Source organism: Etheostoma spectabile, chromosome 18 (assembly GCF_008692095.1).
Source record: "Etheostoma spectabile isolate EspeVRDwgs_2016 chromosome 18, UIUC_Espe_1.0, whole genome shotgun sequence".
In the NCBI taxonomy this organism is placed as follows: Eukaryota; Metazoa; Chordata; class Actinopteri; order Perciformes; family Percidae; genus Etheostoma; species Etheostoma spectabile.
The window spans coordinates 9,672,036-9,691,084 of NC_045750.1; the positions used below are offsets into that span (position 1 = coordinate 9,672,036).

General features: G+C 40.4%; 1 protein-coding gene across 3 annotated transcripts in view; it reads left to right on the plus strand.

Moving 5' to 3' along the window:
• The window catches only part of LOC116705926 (glutamate receptor ionotropic, kainate 2), a 77,068-nt gene that overhangs the window by 21,393 nt on the left and 36,626 nt on the right, over positions 1–19,049 (plus strand). For all 3 annotated transcript variants that reach the window (XR_004336088.1, XM_032542403.1, XM_032542405.1), the window contains exons 5-11: positions 1,350–1,403; positions 2,729–2,902; positions 15,223–15,366; positions 16,184–16,291; positions 16,415–16,528; positions 16,606–16,812; positions 17,399–17,622. Coding sequence is in view for 2 of the 3 variants with exons in the window: in XM_032542403.1 (XP_032398294.1) it covers positions 1,350–1,403; positions 2,729–2,902; positions 15,223–15,366; positions 16,184–16,291; positions 16,415–16,528; positions 16,606–16,812; positions 17,399–17,622 (1,025 nt within the window). In the remaining variant the exon portion in view is untranslated. The remainder of the gene's footprint in view (positions 1–1,349; positions 1,404–2,728; positions 2,903–15,222; positions 15,367–16,183; positions 16,292–16,414; positions 16,529–16,605; positions 16,813–17,398; positions 17,623–19,049) is intronic.

A 19,049-nucleotide genomic window follows, 5' to 3' on the forward strand; every position in this document is an offset into this window, starting at 1 on the left:
TTTTTACAGTGTGTTCTGGGGACAGGCAGCTTGCAGATAGTGAGGAGATGTTTGCTGCATGTAACAAGAAATGTTGTAGCCTAAAACACGCGTGACATCGCTTAGAGCACCTTAAACCAACTCCAACGGGGGGTTTCCGAGGCATTAATTAATAATAGATGAATAAATGAATAAGTATAAATGGATAAAACTTCACATAAAGTAAAAGTGCACCAATATGAAAGACTTTTGAAGTTGCCTATAATTAAATTAAAATGAATGATGAAGTAACATGTCCTACTGGTATGTGAAATTTAAATTATTATTTAATTATTCCACAAATTGTTGGCTTGTTTATATATTTTACACAATTAATGTCATTGGAGTTCCATACCATTCACCTTTTAAGTTGAATATGTAAACAGTAAGAGCAGTTAAGTTAATGCAAATGTCATTTTTGAATAAAAGGAGTGATTAATCTTCCTGAATTAAAATTAAATTACTGAATTAACTGCAATCCCAAAATGTGCGTAATTTCCCTTTATAGTAGCATAGACTCAGTGCTCAATACATAGACTCATAGTTCATTCATTATGAATATGCACTAAAACAATAAGCTCATACAGTGTGTGTTCCTTTCCCTTTATTATTCTCTCTTTAAGTACTGATGCAAAGGATTCAGATATCTACTTTCTGCACTGTGCGTCTTTAATCTCTTTGTAGAATATTAGATCTCTACTACTGACCCATCATAATGGAAGCTCTCCGTTGCACAATAAAGGTTTTTTAATTAGAAAGTCTAATTCTGCTCACAGGCATGTTAAATTAATTTTACTGAGGCACATTATTTATGAGAAAGGTGGGGGTTCTTATTGAACTGAATTCTTCTCAGTGTAAGTGTATTGCACTGCTTGAATTCTCCTGTGTGCGTCTACGGGAAGCAACAAGAATGATTATTTATTGACGAAGTTGGTTGGTTGATTTATTGATTGAAGTTGGAGTATACTGTACGTCTTTGTCCAATAACTGAAATGCTTTCTTGTGTTTGCAATGGCCACACAGTGTTTTCCTGACTGTAAGTGTAAGAATAATTATATATGTCTTTTAATCAATTATCAACCCCACCTGGCCGCCCGATTCAAAATGCTCTAGCACTATGCTGTTCTCTTTTAATGTGAAACATTTTCTTTTCTCAGCTGACTTCCTGGTCAGTGAAGAGATCTCAGTATCAGACTATAGAAGTTAAATAAAAGCTAACTGCACATTTAAAACTAATTGAATAGAGTAATCCTCTCATCAATATTAATTTTATTCAAAAATATGTATTATTAATTTTTACTTACTAAACAGATGTGCTTTTCTTCCTGTAGGCCCTGGCCATGGGTATGATGACAGAATACTACCATTATATTTTTACTACCCTGGTGAGTACGCTTTTTCATTTTGAAAAAATGCAGTTATTTAATATGTTGCCATTTTTTTGCACAGCACTATCTACCTGAAAATGTGTGTGGTTTGAACAGATTTTTTTTTGTTGTTGTTGTGGCTTCTTGCCCTGCTTGTTGAAAGGCAAAAATGCATCCGTCCGTCTGTGTCTGAAAGCCGCGTTTCTTCTCTGAGAATAAATAATAAATATGAGTCATCAGGAGCCAGACAAAGAACAACATGCTATTATTTACTACTTCAAACCCATATTTGTGCTGATAGAAATAGATTGCCTTGAAAAGCTGACTCATTGTCATGGTGTTGATTATAAATATACTCTATCAACCCTGAGTGTAGAAAACAAAAGCAGTTGGATATATTTAATTCTGACTCTAGCAGTGATTGAAGTTCTCTTAAGTTCTTTGATCTAGCCACTACAAATATAGCTCACCACTCTGCAGATGAACAGCAGCACATCTTCCCTGAGCCCAGAGAACAGAAGACTGAGAGCTCAGATAATAGCCCTGAGCAGATGAGACTGTCACCCATTTGGTCCATTATAGCTAACAAATAAATGGCATGCTGTGTTGTTTGAAGCACAATTGGAAAGTCTGATGGAAAGGTTGGAGAAAACTGACCTGAAAAATACATTTATCAGTGGACAGGACATCTAACTATCCCTTGTGCATTCACATAAGAACCTGGCTAGATGAAAGTGGAGTGAGTGACAGCTAGTATGTCATTGGAAAAGTAAAGAGAATAGTGATTACAGGCCTCTGTCAACAGGCATACTTCTGCTTGTCAGGGAGGAAACATGCCTAACATCAGCCCGTGTGTTGGCCGGTTTGAGGCCACTGTGCTGGCCAAAGCTGCTGTATACTGGTGCCAAGCCATGCATGCTGCTTTTGGAATAGGACAGCAAACATTGACCGTGGCACCCCCATTCTGCGTCCATCACCTGCTGTTGCTCTGTCAACTGTGTTGTTGCATCCCAAAGACATCCGCCTGGTGAGATGCCAGACATGCTGTATGCAGGACAATTGGGTTGTCCTTTCACTTCCACATGATAGATGGCAGTCCACCAAAAGCCTGCCTGTAACCTTGAAAGCCTTGCCTTCATTAAGGCTGCTGCCTCCGCATGAGATAAAATGACTCCTGAAATACCTTCAACTGCCCTCTTCTACTCTCACTTGCTGCCACTCAAATGACTGCTCTTAATTACTGAGGACACATGAGAGATGCACAGTATAGAAGTGTACAAGCAAAGATGAGAAATTAATTATTTCTGCAGCTTAACACTAGATTTTGATCCTCATGTATTCAGGACCTTTTTGCCCTCGACATGGAACCGTACCGTTTTAGTGGAGTCAACATGACCGGGTTCCGCATCCTCAACACAGAAAACTCTCAGGTGTCGTCAATCATTGAGAAGTGGTCAATGGAGCGACTACAAGCCCCGCCAAAACCAGACTCAGGCCTGCTGGATGGATTCATGACGGTAAGCTCAAACTTTTTTATGCCGCTTATGTAATGCAAATGGTATGCTGTGTGTGCAAAAACATGCTTATAGGTCAAGATGACCAAATCAATCTGATGAAATGTAACGGCTCCTTCAGGAGTTTTATGCTGCAGACATTTGTGTGTGTATATATAATGATGTTTAATTACCAAGGCAACTGTATTTTTTTTTAAATCATGTTTTGAAATATACAATAGTTTTTGAGGAGAATACACATGAGCACCGGTTGTCAATCACAAGCTCCATGGTAAAGTGCTTCTGGGGTGAGCACGGGAGCAGAATGAACGCCCACTGTGTGGTGCTTTTGGGCTGGTGTTCCTGGGTCTAAATGCTCCATAATGAGGTGGTGTGAATGGTAATAGCCGTTTATCTGCCCTTCTGCCTCTCGCAACACTCCTCTGGGAGCATGGCCAAAATATGACAATCTGTCAGTGTTCATGCAGAGAGATGCAACAAATTGGATGGAAATTATGGCCTTGGTTTTTTTCAGGATGGCATCCAAAAAATCATGGGATAAGGTGATTTGAAAGTGAACAAGTGAATGCAGCTCATCATGGACATTCAAGGTCCCTTTCTGGGTCTGGGTGTTGTTGTAAACAGTGAGTTTACTCCACCTCCCTCGCAACACCTTCCTTGCACACAAACACCTTTTTTTCCTGCTTTCAGCTAGTCTTTCTTTATCTGGCATCAGAAATATGTGTAATGCAAGATGTGTCTTTTCATCAAAGACTATAGGAAAGAAGTGCCTATTCATATATCAGTCACAGCTTTAATTTACTCACTTCTAGAAATCTGAAATGTGTCTTTACTAAATAAATCCATTAAATATACCGCAGTTTAATTTCATGCCAGACACATACAGTAAATATAGACATCATATTTTATTTCCTTCAAACAACAGTATGTGTATCTTTTTTTGTCATGTGGCACTAAAGTGTGCAAAACCAAGCGAAGCAGTTACTGTATGTATGCAAAAAGATTAATGCAACGCACAAAGAGGTTAAATCACTTGATTTATTTCCTCAGACGGATATTAATGCATATTAGTGGAAATGTTGAATTGATTAATTAGCATTGCATGAATCATTTTGTCAGATCCAATACTACATATTGACATATCTCACTGGACTATAATAATGAATAATGCGTCCAAAGGCTCACGCAAGCTTGATAAAGTACTTCATTAGAGTGCTCTATTTATAAATCCCGGCACTGATGTATTTTATTCTTTGGAGTGTTTCGTCTTAAAAGGATTCCTTATAATGCGTCAATGAAGAAATGGCAGCATGAATATAAAAAATTCTCATTTTAATGGTATAATAAAGGAACTATGGAGAAGCAGTTCTGCTGGTGATTTTGACAAATAGCCCGTACCTACATTATAAACGTGGTGGTTAGAATAATGGTTTGGTTTCTCTGCAACTAAAAAGTGTTTAATTCATTTGTAGATCTGCCTGATATTTATGCTGCAGTGCTCCTGGCTCAGAAGCCACCTTGAAGGGTATCATTAAATGAAAGAGGGCTGCAGCAGCCAGTGTGTGACCTTCCACCCCCGACCCTCCCTCCAGCCTTTATTTCCCCTCTCTCAAGCCTTGTTCTCATTCTCTGCAACAGAGAAGCAATGCTGGGCTCTTGGCTTGTTTGTGCTCGGTGACCAGGCAACAGTTGTGTAGCGATGGTTACCAGGACAACGCCGTCCGTGTCACCTTGTGATTTTATGAAGAACTGATTGACTGAGATGGGAGGAGGAGGAGGGATGGGGGTGTGGGGGGTGAGATGGAGGCAGCAGGAGGGGAGTTGATGAGGAGAACAGGCAGAAAAGATGGGGGTGTGGGTGTTCCCAACATTCGAGTGGTGCATGCAATGTTTTGCCACGCCACTAGGCTCACATTAATTCAGGCTAGTGTAAAATCACAGTGACACTCTGCGCCTTGGGTGAGGCCGAGTGTTGTCTCAGGGAAGGATGCATAATGAGATGTCCCTCCTCGGCCCAGGCAGCCTCGCAGCCACAAACGCAATCGGTCCCTTCTTCCTAACGCTGTTTGTCAGAGGTATCGCTGGCGTGGAGCGGTGCATAATAAGAGTGGAGATGCTAATCAGTTCAGTTCATTTGTGTGTGGACATGAAAGTGTTTGTGCAGACTCTTTAACCATGCCCCTAGAGTAATTTGGAGCTCAAATTGTTGTAACTTCGATCTTAATGTGAATTAACAGCAGTTAGAGACCCAAGACCTGTTTAGTATGGATGGATGGATGGGTGGATGGGTGGATGGATGGATGGCTGGCTAGCTGGATGGATGGATGGACTTATTATTCATTGTTTCCCATCTGTGGATAATTATTGTATGGAGTTAATTAGATATTTGGTTTAATGCTTTGTTGTAATTTGCATTCTTTTAAATCCCCATTCACTGAGCTAAGTATATACTTGGATTTAACTGAGAAAAAGACAAAAACAGTTTCCCAGTTGCACGCCTCACTGAGGCTTTAGGGCCAGATATATTCTACATCTACATCATTTCATTTATGTCTACATTTCATTGAGCTATAATTACCACAACAGAGGGTGGGATGTTCTCCAGTGACAGCAATGCAATTCTGGTGTAATAGCTCATAATAATGATGGGGCTGCTGGTTAACTTTACATGGGACACTGTAAAATACATCTTAGCGCAACACAGGCTAAATGATTTAAGCCCTTGACAAACCAACCAGACGGCGGACCCTCAGCATAAAAGGCAGTTAGACTGATCAGTCTCCTCGAGTTGGTCAAAAAAGGGCCTCAGACCACACCAAAGCAAAAAAACGAAATACGTTTCCATAACAGCAGGTGGCGCTAATCTGAATTGTCGCCCAAAAATGAAAAACTGGCATCTGTTTGGAACGTGTCACATGGGTCTGGTTCCTCCGGAAATTCAAAGCCAGACTGTCCATGGCGGCTTGTTCAGAATACAATCTCATATTTTACTCACAAAACGTGTTTCTGAAAACATTTTATGCGAGAAATAGGCCATGCAGTTATTGAATCTGTCTTCATTTCAGATCAACAAAGTTAAGTTTGAAAGATTTTGATAAGATTTTGAGAGACTCTAGTCCCACTCATCCCGCTCCTCGTTTCTGGATTTGCACTCCACCAATCAGATTGGTCATGTGAGACTGACTGCCGGCAGTGCCCACCTTCCATCTGAGCATGTCAGGTCAGTCAAATGAAGGCAGAAGCACCTTCGGACCACTGCACAGAACACACCAAACAGACTGGAGTCTGGCAAGGTCAGTGACTCGAGTCTGTTTGGTGTGTTCTGTGCTGATTATTGGGTTGGTGTGTCACGACCATTAGAAACATGAAGTTAGCCTACTTAAGATATTGGCACAAGTAAAGAGAATCTGCTAATGTGACTGTTTTTGTTCCTTTCCATCAGCAGATATTGCTGAGATATCCTTGAGCAAGACACTTAAGTTGAAATCAGCACAACATGCCTGCTCAGCAAGCTTTCGCGGGATACTGTACAGTAAATAATTGTTAATGACTGTGATTAAAAAAAAAAGCAGCATTGTACATATATACAAGGAAAGCTAGTTTTAGTGACAAACAAATAATGAAAGACAGGAAGAGAGAGACAAATACATAGGGATGTCCAAAGGAAAATATATATAATATACTATATACTGTTTATGGCCAGCATATTTCCAGCAATAGCTATGCAATGTATTTGGATTATGTAACTGCCTCCCTATGGTAGTCTGCCTTTCCCCCATGGGAAACAATGTGCATACCCATGCACAAGGGATTGACAGGAAATGATGCATTCACATATACTGGGTCCCATTTTTCACGAGATTTGCAAGCTGTGATTTGCAACATGAGATAATTTCCTCTCCTTGTAATTTGGAAACATTTCACTTATCAAAACCATCTCTATACCTGTACCTGCCAATGTATCTGCATTTGTGAATGACAATTATTTGACAAGCTTTTGTAAAACATGGCCCCAGCACGTGATTCTTGAGACAAAATCTGAAGCATACGTGCATTTTAATAAAGATAACATTCAATCATGAGTTCAGTAGACTTCTTTGTCAGACTTCGATTAAAACTATGATACAATGGATTCCTCTCAGCCAGTGTTTGATTGGCCACTCAAGGTGTGTTTGCTGTCCTCAGTGATCGATACTCGTAATTATGAACTGAAGTCTGGGACCTGTATTATTAAATAACACTTATCGGTACCACCAGTGACCCCCAAATTAATAAAGACTGAAATTATGTCAACAGGTTTTAGCTTGAATTTGTAACTTTTCGGGGTGGATGATTTGGTTAAACTAAGATTAAAGATTGTGTCTTTGGACGGGATAAAGGGGTACTGTGTACAGAGTAAGAGAAACGGGGAGGGAGCATTGTTGCAGAGAAGTGTACAGGGGGACAGAGAAAGAGGGGCGAGAGAACAGATACCTTGTGGCATTAACAAGCCCTGCTGGGAGTAGAGTAGGAGCCACCCACATAACAAGAACGGTACAAAGGAATCTGCTAGATGTGTTTGTATTGTACTGTGTGTAAGTGTGAAGCACATACTGTAAGATGTCTGATTCACTTCCCCATGTTTGGTGGCTTCCCAAAGGGGAGGACTTGGCTCAGGTTTGTTGTTGGGGAGCACATGGCTGCCTGCAATCTGACAATGGCAAGAGAATAGCTCCACATGAATCCCTCTCCCTTGTGAGCTTCATTCATGCAGCATTTCAACCAAATGAGAGTCCTCGATGTAGATGTGTAGCCAAATTTTGAGTTCCCCAGTCAATGTGATATTGAAAAGGGGACACATTCTGTTATTTTGCCTGATATGAATCAGTGCACAAATAAACTTTACTGGAAATTAGATCCAGTATTTGGGGATTAATTTTATTTGTTTAAAACTGAGTTTTCCCCCAGCAGCTTAAATAAGTTCCACAGTATATTGGATGAGCTCAGTAAATACCAGCATATAGTGTAGCAGATACAATTTAATTCAGCAGCCAACTGATGCATCAGCATAACTGTTATTATTGGCCAATTTGAGCTTATCACAAATACCGTATATTAATATCAATAGTAATGTCAGCTTTTATTAACAAAGGATTAAAGTACCTAAATGCCAAAATTGTCTAAAACCAGTGAAGCAATTATATAATTTGTCCAGCAGTATATTATATTCTTTAAAATATTCCACTCAGTACAGGTGTTGGTTAAAAATCGTTATTAACCAAATTTAACTGGCCCTTATCAAACATTTGTAAGGTTTGTCATTTTTAACCTGTAGCCAATTTATCATTTTTTTTCTCTCAAATATATATATATATATATATATATATATTGCAACCTGCTCTCAGGTGCTTTGAAAACACATTTTCTTCGCAGCTAAATAGAATAGTGCTTCAATGTTGTATTTGATATGCAGAGCTACCAGGCTGCACTCCAAACAGGTTCACAGGTTGGTTGCGTCCATTACAGCAATGTGATCTCCCTCCCTCTGATCCCAGTTGGCAGAAGAGAGAGCCTTTTAAAGACAGCAACTGTGGAGAGCAGACACTCGATGCCCTGTGCCGGGCACCACCAGCTGGGCTTGGCACAGCATCAACATTATTAGCACCAATGCTCCCTTGGTCCATAGAAGCCTTTTGTGAGCGAAAACAGGCAGCGGGAAAGAGATGGAGTGGTCGAATTTAGAACAAGAGTTTTTTTTTTAATAGGTTAAAATGACAATAAACCGGCAAACAGATTACCTAACAATATCATTTGAATTGCAAAAGCTGTGTTACTATGAGCATTTTGGAAAGGGTATTTATTTGATGAAGTGAGACAAAGAAAAAACCTGTTGGCACCTTCTGGCTTCTTAAGTTAAACGTGGCTGGAGGCTGATTAAATATGGGGAAAGGCCACCATGTTAAACAGCCACTTAATCAGCTGTAGGTTAGGCAGCGTGGTGCTAATTATGGTGAACTCTGAAGTGGACGGTGCTGCCAACAGCAGGCTGTTGCCTAAAGTGTATGGTGGGACCCCACTGCTCCGAGCATTCACTACCTACCTTTGTCAGACTTAATAAAATAGTGAGGGATGTATCATATTCAATGTTTCTATTGGGCAGTTACTTCCAATAATAATCTGTGATCTCCCTCCCTCCATTTCTAGCCCAGCTAGCGGCATGACTCTAGGGATGGCAGTGTAGGTCTGTATGTCAGTTGGTCCACCACTTTGGTCTCCACTGAAATATCTCAACAACTATTGGATGGTTTGCCATAACATTCTGTACACACAGTTATAATCCCTAGAGAATGTAACCATAACTGATTGTGGTGATCCCATGATTTTTCCTCCAGTGCCATCATGTGGGTAACATTTGTGGTTTTGAGTGAATTTAAAAGGATTCTCATAAAATGTCTTCCACAGGATGTCTTATAATATGTTTCAAGGGGTTACTTTAATAAACCCTTGATTTTTTTATCAAGGAAGTCAAGTTTTGAATGTATCCAATATTATGGTGTATGACCAAATACCTATGCACAAATCACATTCCTATCAGTCCCATCTGTACTTTGTGTTAACTTGCTAATTTGCAAATGTTAGCATGCCAACTTACTTAACATCAGCATGTTAGCATTGTCCTTGTAAGCAAGTTAGCATGCTGACATTAGCTCAAAGCACTGCTGTTGATAAATGCAGCCTCACAGAGCTGCTGGCGTGGCTGTAGACTCTTAATCTTGTTTTGCGCAAAATAAATATATTCTGCTTATTGCTTTTTCTTTCACCCAAAATTAGACATTTCTGTAGGGAAAAATCTTGTGTGCAAGATTTGTGATTCTGGCAGCAGCATCAGGGGTTTGTTTGGAACAAACAGAAGAGGGACTAGGTAGTTAGTATGAGCAGTCTGTGCATGTTTTCTCCCATTTAGCTATGTATACAAATTGTTTGTTTTCAACGTTTTGATAAGGTCACTAACTCCCTCTCCCCTTCTGACTGTTTTTCCCAAGTTCAAATATAATCTGTAGTGGCATGAAATGTACAGTGTTGAGGCAAGTGTTTCGGTCAGAGTGGGGATTTGTCATAATTCATGCATCTGTCAGTATTTAATAAGATAGTTTAATCGCACCATATCAATACTGAATACACATACACCTAAGAGAGTTCAACCCACTCTCTCACTACTCCCACAGGGTGCTTTCTTTTAAACAAAATAACTCTGCAGTGTAGTCCTTTATTCCCCTTTAAAATGTGCTTAAATCTACAATAAAACCATGAATGTGCTTTCACATAAATCCTGCACCATCAATGGATCCGTTGCCCAGGGGTACTCGTCGGAAGAAGGCAGTCTTACTTTCCTGTGGAAAAAAAAAAAACTCATTAAAAAAATGCAACAAAGCTGCTCCGTTGCCTCAGCATGTGGAAATGCAATGTGAGAAAGGGATTAAACATCCAACGCACACAAAAAAAAGAAAAATGACAGCGACACTACTGGAAGAGCCCCAAATATACCCACACTCAGTAAAATACTGTAGAGAGCAACCGGGGAAGGCAGAGGGAAGACAAAAAGACAAAAGGGATGAAAGAGAGAAAGAGTTACAGTAGAAAGGAAGGAAGGATGGACTGAGGAGCAACAGGGGCAGAACATCCGCGGCCAGAAAGAAAGAGACAAAGAGAGACAGAGTGGAAAAGTTATGGACAGAGAGAGATGGCACTATACAGAGTTTCAGTCACCCGAGGGCTTTTTCCCCACCGAAATGATTTGACACTGCCTGCTTTCCCTTCTCTGCTACGAGGCCTCAAACAGCTATAATATGCCCCATAAATCACATATGTCACATTTCAGTGTTTTTCAACTCTTGTCTTTTCATTTTTGTCCTAGAAGTGAAAGTTTGCACAATTCTCAGTGCACTGACTCAGTTTCATCCCCCAGGGTCTAATGTAACACACCAATGCCAGAAATACATGGTTGCATCTTGCATTAAAATTTAATTACTACAGTAGTTCTAAAAAGAAAAAGAAAAGCATAGGCGTACTAATATTGAGAGTATTTTGAGGCCTCAGAAACATCTGTAAACTGTATGCTTACTCTATGAATTGTTAAATTTGGGAATTACCCATATTTGCTTTCTTACAGGGGGTATCAATCTTCTCATGTTACTATCGACAAAAAAGCAAATACATGTATTTCCCAAAATCCTCATTGTAATTGATATGACAGGAAGTGTTTCGGATCCTCATCCATTTTCAGACAATCCACTTTTGTCAATGTGGTTCGCTCACCCACTAGCTGCTCTTAAAGGGGGCCATATTTCTTACTAAGTTTAAAATTCATCCCTAATTGTGTGAAGACATTTCCCACGAGTGTCCGTCCTCATCGTGACAATTTCCCCAATTTAATTGTCTCACTTAGTGGGAGGGAGAGTTAAATTTAAATATTATGGTGTTGTTATTACAGAAAATTAACTTACGAAGATTGAATTGCTAAACATTATAAAGTTTAGAAAACCAGTTATGTGTCTAACAGCAGAAAGTGTGACTCATAGACTTGCACATACTGTGCATTGAAGCAGAACAAATACATATAAACTATGGAATGAAATGAATAATTACCTCCTTCTTCTATCAAATCATCAAACCCCATGGGTCCGTCTGTGATCTGAGGGCAGAGTGACTTCGGCTCCAAGAAAACAATGAGTTTCTCTCTCTCCCGCTGACGCTGTGACTCTGATGCTGATGGCAATGCTGCGTGCGCGTGCATGCATGCGTGTGTGTGTGTGTGTATGCGTTGCATTGCTCTGGGCTTGGCAGCTGGAGCCCAGTGATGCATGGTGAATAACAGGTCAGTGCTAATCTCATTAGGCTAATCAGATGTATATGATATGTATAAACACTGGAGTTCTACTGTACACAAGCAACGGCAGTTGTGTGTGTGGGTGTGGGTGGGTGTGTGTGGAGGAATGCTGGGGAGAGGACGACTGATTGAGAGAGATGCCGTTTTTCAGGGTGCAACATTATGAGAGGATTTATGTACAGGTGGAGAGCTGGTGTGAATACTGATGCAGTGAAAAGGAATATATTTGTGTAAATACACACATACATAGACAGACACACAGTGGCAAGTTCAGTAGAGTTTGCAGTTCACCTGTTCTAAATTTAGGAAACTGCATGCAACTACAACAAACGAGGCATGCCTCTGGGAAGCTTGAGGTTAGTCACTATGTCTGAGCGTGTTCCCGTTTTGGTGTGTGGCGTACACACATCTTGCTAATTGGTTCCTGCATGTCTGTGTTATTATTTGTATGCTCCTCATGTGTCATGTTCATGCAAAGATGAGCTAAGACATCATGGAGTGGAAAGGAAGATATGCATGGAAAAGAAATTGAGTCATTAAATGTAGCCTAGGAAAAGGGCATCTTGGCTGGTACTTTTATTGAAGCAGAGAGAGCTCTGTGTTTGATTGCAGGTGGTTATGTAGGTGTTTGAGTGAAAGAGAGACAGAGAGGCGAGAAAGTCAAGGCAACAAAGATTTTGGGCATCTTGTCTGAAACCCTTTCCCCTCTCTGTCTGAGTGTCCCTGGGGTTTGAGATTGGTTTCACTTATAGCACTTAAAACACCCCATAGGACCAATGCTTGGCTCTGAAATAAATATCAAGATCGCTCTTGGATTGTTTTTAAATTGAATGCAATCTGCCAGAGCTGTGATCCATCGTTTCACCCCCCCCCACACACTTCTCTTGATCTCTCCTTCTTCCACTTGATGCCAGCCTCCCTTTGTTTCTATCACAAAGAAGTCTTCAGGAATTGTTCTGCTGCAAAGGCAAACAGGAAAAAGATCTTTGCCACATAAATCATTAGAGCCAGACAATATTTGATATATTACGGCAATCAAACGTTTAAAGATGGAGGAAATGTTTCCAAGAACGCTTGTTAAGTCTGATAGAATGGCATCAATCAAACAAAGAGGCTGATGGGGGATTCTGTGGAGTATTTGACCTCAGAGTGCAAACACTGTAGCAAACACAACTGTGTTTACAGTGTAAAGCATCTGATAAACTCTGGTTCTTAAATAGACTGATATATCTTGTAGGCAAATCGATCTTTATGTTACAATAAACTATTTCCCGTCTATATCATTGTCTAGATAAAAACTGGATAGGGCCATATACTGTATATTATTAGAATGCAATACAATTGTCATCGTAGCATGTTTAAGGCGTCAAAGTTTTAATTTTGAAATCGTGTACTGCACATATGCAGCATGTGATTCCTCATAAAGTAGTCCCTGTCATCTTAAAAAAATCCTAAATTATCAGCCTCTAGTTACGCATCAAGGTTGTGCTAAAATATCCCCACTGGATAAAAAATAAACTTGCAAGCAGAACTTTCAAACTCACTCTAATTTTAGTGAAAAGATGTCTGATTTCTTTTCCCCAGAAGTGTTTTTCACCAAATATCTTTATATTGTTTTATTAGAAAATAATGTGCATGCTGTAGTTGACCCAAGTTAATAAAGAGTTCATAGATGGAAGAATAGGAATGTAATATTGATTTGAGGAAAAAGTCAAAAGCAACAACTAAAGTAAAGAGGTAGACAAAAAACATTAGTAGAAAGCTGCACAGATTTGTTTTGATTTGCAGGAAATCAACTCCGTCACTGTCAAACTGAAACCATTTCCAAAGTGAATTTGTGGAATAAATTCAAAATGTATCAGGCCCTTTAGAAGTGGACTGAAACTGAATGTGATTATTTCAACTTTTCTCAAACCAGATTGAGCAATTAAAAAAAAAAATATCTTTGTATATAGTTTATAACACAATAATTGGATGATTGGACATCCAATCTTTCCCTTCAGTGGAGAATGTAGTGTTTGGAAACTGACTGTGTGAAAAACTCCATCCCAGTATTCAAAAAAATAGATTAGCAGAATGACAGACTCTTCCTAATCTGCATTTGCCATTAACACCACAACACTAGCACAGCATCCACACACCGCCTGCCTGCGCTGGGAGAGCAGATATGGCAGTAGCTGTCGCCTTTCCCAGGGAAGCAGTCGGGATGAAAGAGTGCAGAGATGGGTCTCCCATGCTCTGATCTGCTGCTGCCTTTGACATCAGCAGTCACCAAACTCCAAAAGCACAGGAGAACTGAGGGGACAAGTTAAAAACTGACAATCTGCCCACCACCACAACCACATTCCACTCCCTCCCCTCCTCTCTAACTTGAATGTTCTCTTTTCTTGCTGTTGGAGGTGAGATTTATTTCTTTAATTGACCTGCCACTATAAATATAGGTTGAATAAATTGTACATGTAGCACAATTTCTGCCCCTCCCAGACCCTTCCTGCATTCCTTTTCTCACACATGGATGGCATGGATGCTCCACTGCGCACATAGAGACAACATAGGGAACTGATATGAGCTGAACAGCAGCTCACTGGTCTCCTGCTGTGTGCCTAGCTCTGCCAAAGCCTTGCTCATTCTTTCCGACAGCGAGTGCATTCACAAAGACCCTATAGCTGCGGATACTTTGTGGTCTCAAAGTCATTTTTCATACTCGCTCGCAGGTTGGTCATCCAGGACTTGTCAAATAAGATCACCACAGTGTATTTCAGCCTGTGTGGGACCATAGAAAAAGGATCTGAGCAAAGCTGTAATGTGTTGACCTGGGTAAATGTAGAGTGTCTCAAACTGTGAGGACAGACAGCATGAAAGGAATTCATGTGTGCCAGGCAGAAAATAAAGATAAACCTCAGCATCGCAGTCAGTGTGAGAAATTTTAGCTCAAGAATTTATATTCATTGATGACTTATTACTGGGATTTTATGGATGGCTATCATATGTGCTTTTCAATGCAGTTAAACATGTATTCCAGCTGTGCTTTGTTCTGTGTACTTAGCATGTTACACAAAGTCTGCCAGTCAGAGTTGTCCCGTATGCACGGGTGCCTGTTTTGCTTTCCCTCCCTCTAGAGAGCAGGCACACCCATCAGGAACCATTAGTCTTCACAGTGACAGGCTGGCCTTCCACTGAGAGACTCTCCCTGGCGGAGCTTTCTCATTGCCTCAGACAGTGGTTGGGTATTTTTTTACTAACAGGCTGAGACACGGTGCCATTTGTGCGGGGCATTTACTGCTGGCATTACTTCTAATTTATGTTCTCTTGTCCTGACAAAAGAATAAAGCAAGTCACCTGAGATTTTACACGACTTCTTGTGTCCCTCCGCGAATGGACGGATTAAAGGTCATTTGGACAGCTGTATTGGCAGGTGTTGTGAAAATGTCTAATGACATCCCCTTCCTGTTTGTAGACGGATGCAGCGCTAATGTACGACGCCGTGCATGTGGTGGCGGTGGCAGTGCAGCAATCACAGCAGATCACAGTCAGCTCTCTGCAGTGTAATCGCCATAAACCGTGGCGCTTCGGGGGCCGTTTCATCAGCCTCATCAAAGAGGTACAAAGCCATCACTGCTATCAATGTGCACCCAGTCTTCACCTACGGAATCTGCTGAACACTGTAGCTTGGGCATGTTGTATTGATTAGCGCATTTACATGTTTGCAAGCATTTCTTTTGTGAACTTCCTTTCAGTTGCACATTTTGCATTATTATTGTCTTTCTCTTGAAGGATATTGCGATCATCATGATAAAACCCATAGAAACATCTATAACAAGTTTATTGCCTAATCTTAACAATGCAACAACACAATAATCTTCATTGTAATGTAATCTAAATAACCACCTTATTATCCACAGCAACATGTTTTTTTGTGATGTTTCACGCCCTGTCTCTTTCTCCGTGCATGTCTCCACCGTGTTTATATCAAAGCATCTGTGTGGCTTCTTAACTATAGTCGGGGTCAGCCATTTGCTTTGTTCTACAATGCTCTTTCATTCTGTGGAAGGTATCATTGCAGGTAATTTTCAGAATGAGCCATTGTAGTAGCTAGCGCTTCCTCCCCCTCTTGTGTTTGCTATTGCTCTCCATGCCCGTCTGTTCCTCCAATGGCTTTGAAGTGAAACTTCAAGCACAATGAACCACATGCATAATGAACTCTTACCTGTCAAACCTGCTTCTGTTCCGGCTGCTTTATTGTTTCTTGTTATGTTGTTGAAATAGACAGTGTAGGCAGAGCCAGACAAAATTCATAATTGGGACAAAAAAAGTTTGGCAGTTAGATTGATATTGCTGCAAAAGACGATACTTTGAAGGTTAATGTAATAGTGGTGCTGAAGATTTTAGCTTATAATGCTGTGTGCTTCTGAATTCAGGCTCACTGGGACGGTTTGACAGGACGTGTTCTCTTTAACAAGACCAATGGACTGAGGACAGATTTTGACCTGGATGTTATCAGTCTGAAGGAGGATGGGCTGGAAAAGGTGTGTCACACAGTGGTTTAGTTGATGATGTGTGACTTCTGAGTCCTAAAGAAAAATATTAATATTACTTTTTCTTATCTGTAGACAAGGTGATATAAACATGACACTGAACTATTTCAACAGATTGGAACATGGGATCCTCCCAGCGGTCTGAATATGACAGAGTCTCACAAAAGCAAGACATCCAACATCACAGACTCTCTGGCTAACAAATCCCTGCGTGTATCCACCATACTGGTAGACAAAGACAAATGAAAACACAAGCAGCATACACAAAGAAAAGAACGACAGCTAAACTTGTTTTCCCTGTACAGGAAGAGCCATATGTGATGTTTAAGAAGTCAGACAAGCCTCTGTATGGGAACGACCGTTTTGAGGGCTTCTGTATCGACCTGCTGAGGGAGCTCTCTGGTATCCTGGGCTTCCGCTATGAGGTGCGATTAGTGGAAGATGGGAAGTACGGAGCGCTGGATGAGAGCACGGGCCAATGGAACGGCATGGTGCGGGAGCTAATGGACCATGTGAGTCAACTATCACCAGGGCTGCAGTTAGTAAGATGCAGGGAGAAAATGAGAAATTACCATTTCCTAGCCAGTTTATTAATTTTTGCTTTAATTAATTTTTTGGTTTGTTGGTTAGCATTAGCAACATATACAGAAAAGAGCGCCACCCACAGAATTTCAAAGACATTTAGCAAGAATTCTAACGAAGAAAACAGTAAAACTGTCACTGTTTGATGGATATTTTTTTTCTTGGAGGGATTATGCAAAAAAAGAAAACTCAGGGCACCAAAAACGGCTAATTTCACGTTTGAGGGGGATAATCTGTCACAGATTAATCTAATCTTAAAATTGCCTCAGTGACTCACATTTGACACCACATGAGAAGGCTCAAAAGGACATATATCCTGTAATTTCCAGAAAAACTCAGCTTCCCAACTGCTGATCCAGTTTAATTTCTCTCCTCTGTTGCGGCTCTAATTCCTGTACACATTGACCAGACCAGTTGTCGACAGAATTCCCATGTTAATTCGATTGGTTGTTTTTTTTATTGGTTGACTCAAACACCTACCCCCCACCCCACTCAACCTGTATTATGCCATTGCAGAAAGCAGACTTGGCAGTGGCTCCTCTGGCCATCACCTACGCCAGAGAGAAGGTCATCGACTTCTCGAAGCCCTACATGACGCTGGGGATAAGTATCCTGTACCGCAAGCCCAACGGCACCAACCCCGGGGTCTTCTCCTTCCTCAACCCCCTCTCGCCCGATATCTGGATGTATATTCTGCTGGCTTGCTTGGGTGTCAGTTGTGTGCTGTTTGTCATAGCCAGGTAACATGTCTAGCCCCACACTTTCCCTTCCTTCCTCCCTCATTCCTCTTTCCACATCCTTTTTCCCTACCTGTTTCCCTGCTTTCACTAACACACAGCAGTTGCTTGCTCCCTCGGGCCTAAAGAGGGGAAAAGAGAGGAATTTTTTTTATTTATTCATTGAAAATGATCTAGCTGTGACTGGTGGCCAAAGCAGTCCTGCAAGAGGCAGTCCATGCTTCTTTATTCTTAGATGACTTTAATGATGGAGATATGGTCTACATCAAAGAAATATATCAAATATAAAAGGACCATGCCAACATTTTTACATGTTTGCTTGTACTTTACACTTTTCCCAAACATACAATATCTTTTAAATTTAATTTGATTATCATTGTCTTAAAATACAACTGGAAATGTGGACTTATTTTATATAAAATATATATATATATATAAAAGATGTGGTGATGGCCAAAAAGAAACAAATCTCAGATTTCAGAACTCACCACCCAGAATTTTGCATAACAATTATTCTAGCGTCAATATAATGCATTGATAAAATAAACAAAATAAAAAATTCATTACCTTCTGTACCTTTACAGTAAACAAATTCAAACAAGGAAAAACACTGGCGTCGTCATTAAAATCAGTTCCACATTTGCCAAGCATCAGCAACTGTAAAACAGGCTCCCTGTTATATATCTCTTAATTTGCTGTAAGAAATGTACAAGTACAATGCTGACATTGTAAGAGTACAATTCCTGCAATTATTATGTGAACACACCCCCCTAAAACCCCCAATGCATGACCAATGTGGAAAGATGTGTGTTAAGCCCAGGGCTCCTCTTCCGCTTTTATTCCTGAGAGGTTTGGGTTTAATGCAGATTTCATCAAATGTTACCGGCACAATGATCACATGAGAGGAATGCAGCAACTGTCACCTAAGTTAGTTCAGAATATGCAAATTATACCCGTAGCCCTTTGTTTCCACGGACGGTCAGGGTAAGTGATTAGCATGCAATTATATTGATATTCTTATGGTTTTAATGAAATGGCCTCGGTACTTTTATTAAATTATAATGCTCTTATCTGCATGCATGCATTGTGCCTCTTTTTTGCCAACCATGGCAATAAATATTGCTTGTCCTTACACTAGGTGTAAAAAATGTTCAGCACAGTTAAAATCTAAAGTACAGTGTTTTCTTCTTCAGTTCGCTGAGTTAGTTCTCTCATAATTGTAGTATTGATTGGACGGCCACCGATTGATTGGTCAATCCCCCAAAAGCAGAGTATATTATTTTCTTTAATCCCCCGCAAACAGAGTGAGTGGAGTGAGCTTATGAAGTCCTGGTTTTGCACAATAAAACACTAAACACCTTCAATCTCACCAGGGATTCAAGTCTTTGAACTGCTTTCAACACACACACACACACACACACACACACACA